This window comes from Drosophila innubila, chromosome X, assembly GCF_004354385.1.
Source record: "Drosophila innubila isolate TH190305 chromosome X, UK_Dinn_1.0, whole genome shotgun sequence".
Taxonomy (NCBI): Eukaryota; Metazoa; Arthropoda; class Insecta; order Diptera; family Drosophilidae; genus Drosophila; species Drosophila innubila.
The window spans coordinates 15,958,482-15,961,391 of NC_047626.1; the positions used below are offsets into that span (position 1 = coordinate 15,958,482).

The 2,910-nt window shown below is 47.3% G+C and overlaps 1 protein-coding gene across 1 annotated transcript; it reads right to left on the reverse strand.

Moving 5' to 3' along the window:
- Positions 1-848: 848 nt before the first annotated feature.
- On the reverse strand, positions 849-2,910 carry LOC117784291. Its single transcript, XM_034621993.1, has one exon. The coding sequence runs from the start codon at positions 2,749-2,751 to the stop codon at positions 1,063-1,065; it is 1,689 nt and encodes a 562-aa protein (XP_034477884.1). The 5' UTR covers positions 2,752-2,910; the 3' UTR covers positions 849-1,062.

A 2,910-nucleotide genomic window follows, 5' to 3' on the forward strand; every position in this document is an offset into this window, starting at 1 on the left:
AGTACATTGAGTGCAGGCTGCGCGACCCGCGCAAATAAAGACAATGAAGGCAACTTTTATTGGTTCCATTCGATGATCAGGCGCTGAGGGCCGAGCACACACACACACACACACACACACAATAGTGTAGTACCCCCGACTTTGCGTCCGGTTTGCTACTCTTCTCTTCTCTCCACTCCACTCCACTCCGGCTTGGTTTTGTCTTGTCTCATCGCTGTCTGTTTTGCGGCGTACTTAGTGACACCATTAGCAGTCTCTCTCCCTCTCTCTCTAGCTCGCTCTTTCACTCTTTCTTTGGCCGAATCAGTTGCCCCAACTACCAAACACACAGCAAACACACATTCACATCCGGCGTGCGCGCATGCGCAGATGTCGACAGACGGCTCTGATGAGGGGGAGAGGTCTCTCCTCAGTTTGATTGATTCTGTTTCAATGTAGCGCCTTTCTCTTGCCGCAGCTCGTTTTATTGTTGGCCGCTTGAATTTTTATTGCAATCGGTGTGAAATTTCACACCGCAATGCTTAAATGATTTCTGCCTCCCTTCAAGCCATTTTCTTCCTCATTTTTTTTTTGTTTTTTTTGTTTTTGGCTCGCGAACGAAGCGAGCAACTGCAACTTAAAGCCAGGGCAGAGCATTGACCATACGATAGACCCTATAAAGTCATATAATAGACCTTTAAGGAGCTACCATCATTAGCTAAGGAATCGAAAAAACGTCTCAACTTGCCATTCTTTCCCAAAATAAAGTAAAGTCCGGTAAAATATGATATTCAGGATAGCCTAACATTTCGAATTATAAGCCACTTTCTATGGAATGCCTGAATTTAGACCAAGTAAAAACTTTTTTTTTTTAATTGTTCTTAATTTTAATATTGTCAGTACCTATTAATGGATGTAGAAGCATATTAGTTATAACTTTGTAATTTATTAAAGTACCTTGATAATTTGTTGAACAGAAATTGACTGAGAACGTATCGGAAGACTTCTAACAGAGAGTGAGAAAGAGCACGTTCAAGTCTTCTCTATCTCTTTCCCGTTCACTTTCCTCTTCCCCGTCTTCGATCACCGCCACATGACGCTGCGGGATCTTCGTGGACTGCGTGGACTGCGTGAATCCTTGTTCAGAAAGGCCAGAGTCAGATGACGCTTAGCCGGGGTCAGACCCGATCGTGAGGTGCCCTTGAGGACAGCAATGCTGCCCAGACTGCTGTCGACCAGGACGCGACGTCTACGACGACGTGACCTCAACTTGAGCTTTGGCTTACGTATGGGAGAATTGGAACGCGCAGGTAACTTTTCCGGACGGGGTTTCCCATGGAATACAGGCTTAGCCAACTCCTCCAGGCGAGCACTCAGCTTGTAGATGCGGTTGCCCTTCCTAGAGTTGGTGCTGAGCGATCGCTTAAGCTTAAAGTGTTGCATGCTGCCCGCCTCCAAACGCTCCGGATCATCGATGGCCTCATCGCGCTCCAATTGCTTGGCCAATCTCGCCTGGGATCGCTTGCTCTTCATTCTAGCGACGTTTCTGCTGATTGGCAACTTATTGCTGCTGATCCTCGGCTTCAGCTTCAGCTTGTACTTTGACTTGGAGCACTGATTAGCGTGTGAACGTTGTGTTGCACCGGCTCCACCCGGATACTGATACGGATTACGCCAATGTAACGCGGAGCGGGCTTTATTGGGCGTTGGGTTCATTATGCGATTGGGTTTTGTCAATATTCCGCCAGCCCTGAGACGCTTGGTCATCATTTTAGTGGGCTCCTGCCAGGACTGATCATAGATTCTCTTGCTGTTGAGCTTACTCTTCGCTTGCGGCAGCCTCTTCACGCTTTTCTTCTTCAAAATGCTCTTCTGCTTCTTTCGAGCGCACTCAACAGTCGAGTGCTCGGTTGCGGCTAAAGCAACAGGTTGGGGTTGGGGTTGGGGTTGCGGTCTTGGCTCCGGCTCAATGTAGAGCATCGGTTGGGGCTTCGCCAGCTGAATGGCTTTGCCGGCATTTAGACGCTGGGCGTTGGATGCCGTCGCCTGAGAACGTGGAGGACGTTTTGTTACCACCGGCTTACGCTTTAGATTCTTCACCTCCGACTTGACCAGCACCTTCTTCCTGATGGTGACTGGTTTGGGTTTGCTTTGGATTGCCAGTCTGCTGACGGATTTGGTTTTGGTCCAGCTCTTTGGCTGACCTTTCGCTTGGGAATTGTTGGGTTGAGGATACTGGCATTGAGGCTTGCGTTTGATTTGTTGTTTGCTTTTTGTGGATAGGATTTTGGGCTTGGATATTTGGACTGCAATCTCGGGAGATTTGCCGGGCTTAGCAATATGGTGTTGGTCAGTGATAACGCCAGTGAGACTCTTATCGGGCCTATTGTGTCGCATCGCCATGTTGTATGTGAGGGAGCGAGAGCGTGAGCCGGAACGAGAGCTCGCCATTTGATTTTTGGAGCCACAGGGCTGCATTTGCTTGCGATTGATCATCTCATCAAATGCCTCCTTGGATTTAGTTATCTGCTCGGTCAAATCAATCCGTTCCGGCTTCACATAGAACATGTGACCATTATAATCTCCCACATCGCCCTGACCATGCCGCTCCGATATCACACGGGCCACCACGCGTTTCATTTCCGTACGATTCAGGTTCAATTGATTGGCCAGATTCTTGGCCAACGCCTTAAGAGCACCTCCCGTTCCGGCCATTTGCGAGGAGCTCCATATTTCAGTGTTCATATTTTTGTGAATTGCGAATTTTGTCATTTAATCTGCGCGATACGTAGGGTGAGTCCAAAATATATATAATTTACTTTCTAATCCAAAATACATAAGTTGCAATAATTTTCATCTGGTTTTTGGTGTGACATAAAAACCTGAAATATAACTGTGATTGGATCTATTCCATAAAATACAACTCGAATG

Excerpts from the sequence above, each read along its gene's own strand:
- LOC117784291 (XM_034621993.1), bottom strand. The coding sequence starts at position 2,751 with ATGACAAAATTCGCAATTCACAAAAATATGAACACTGAAATATGGAGC.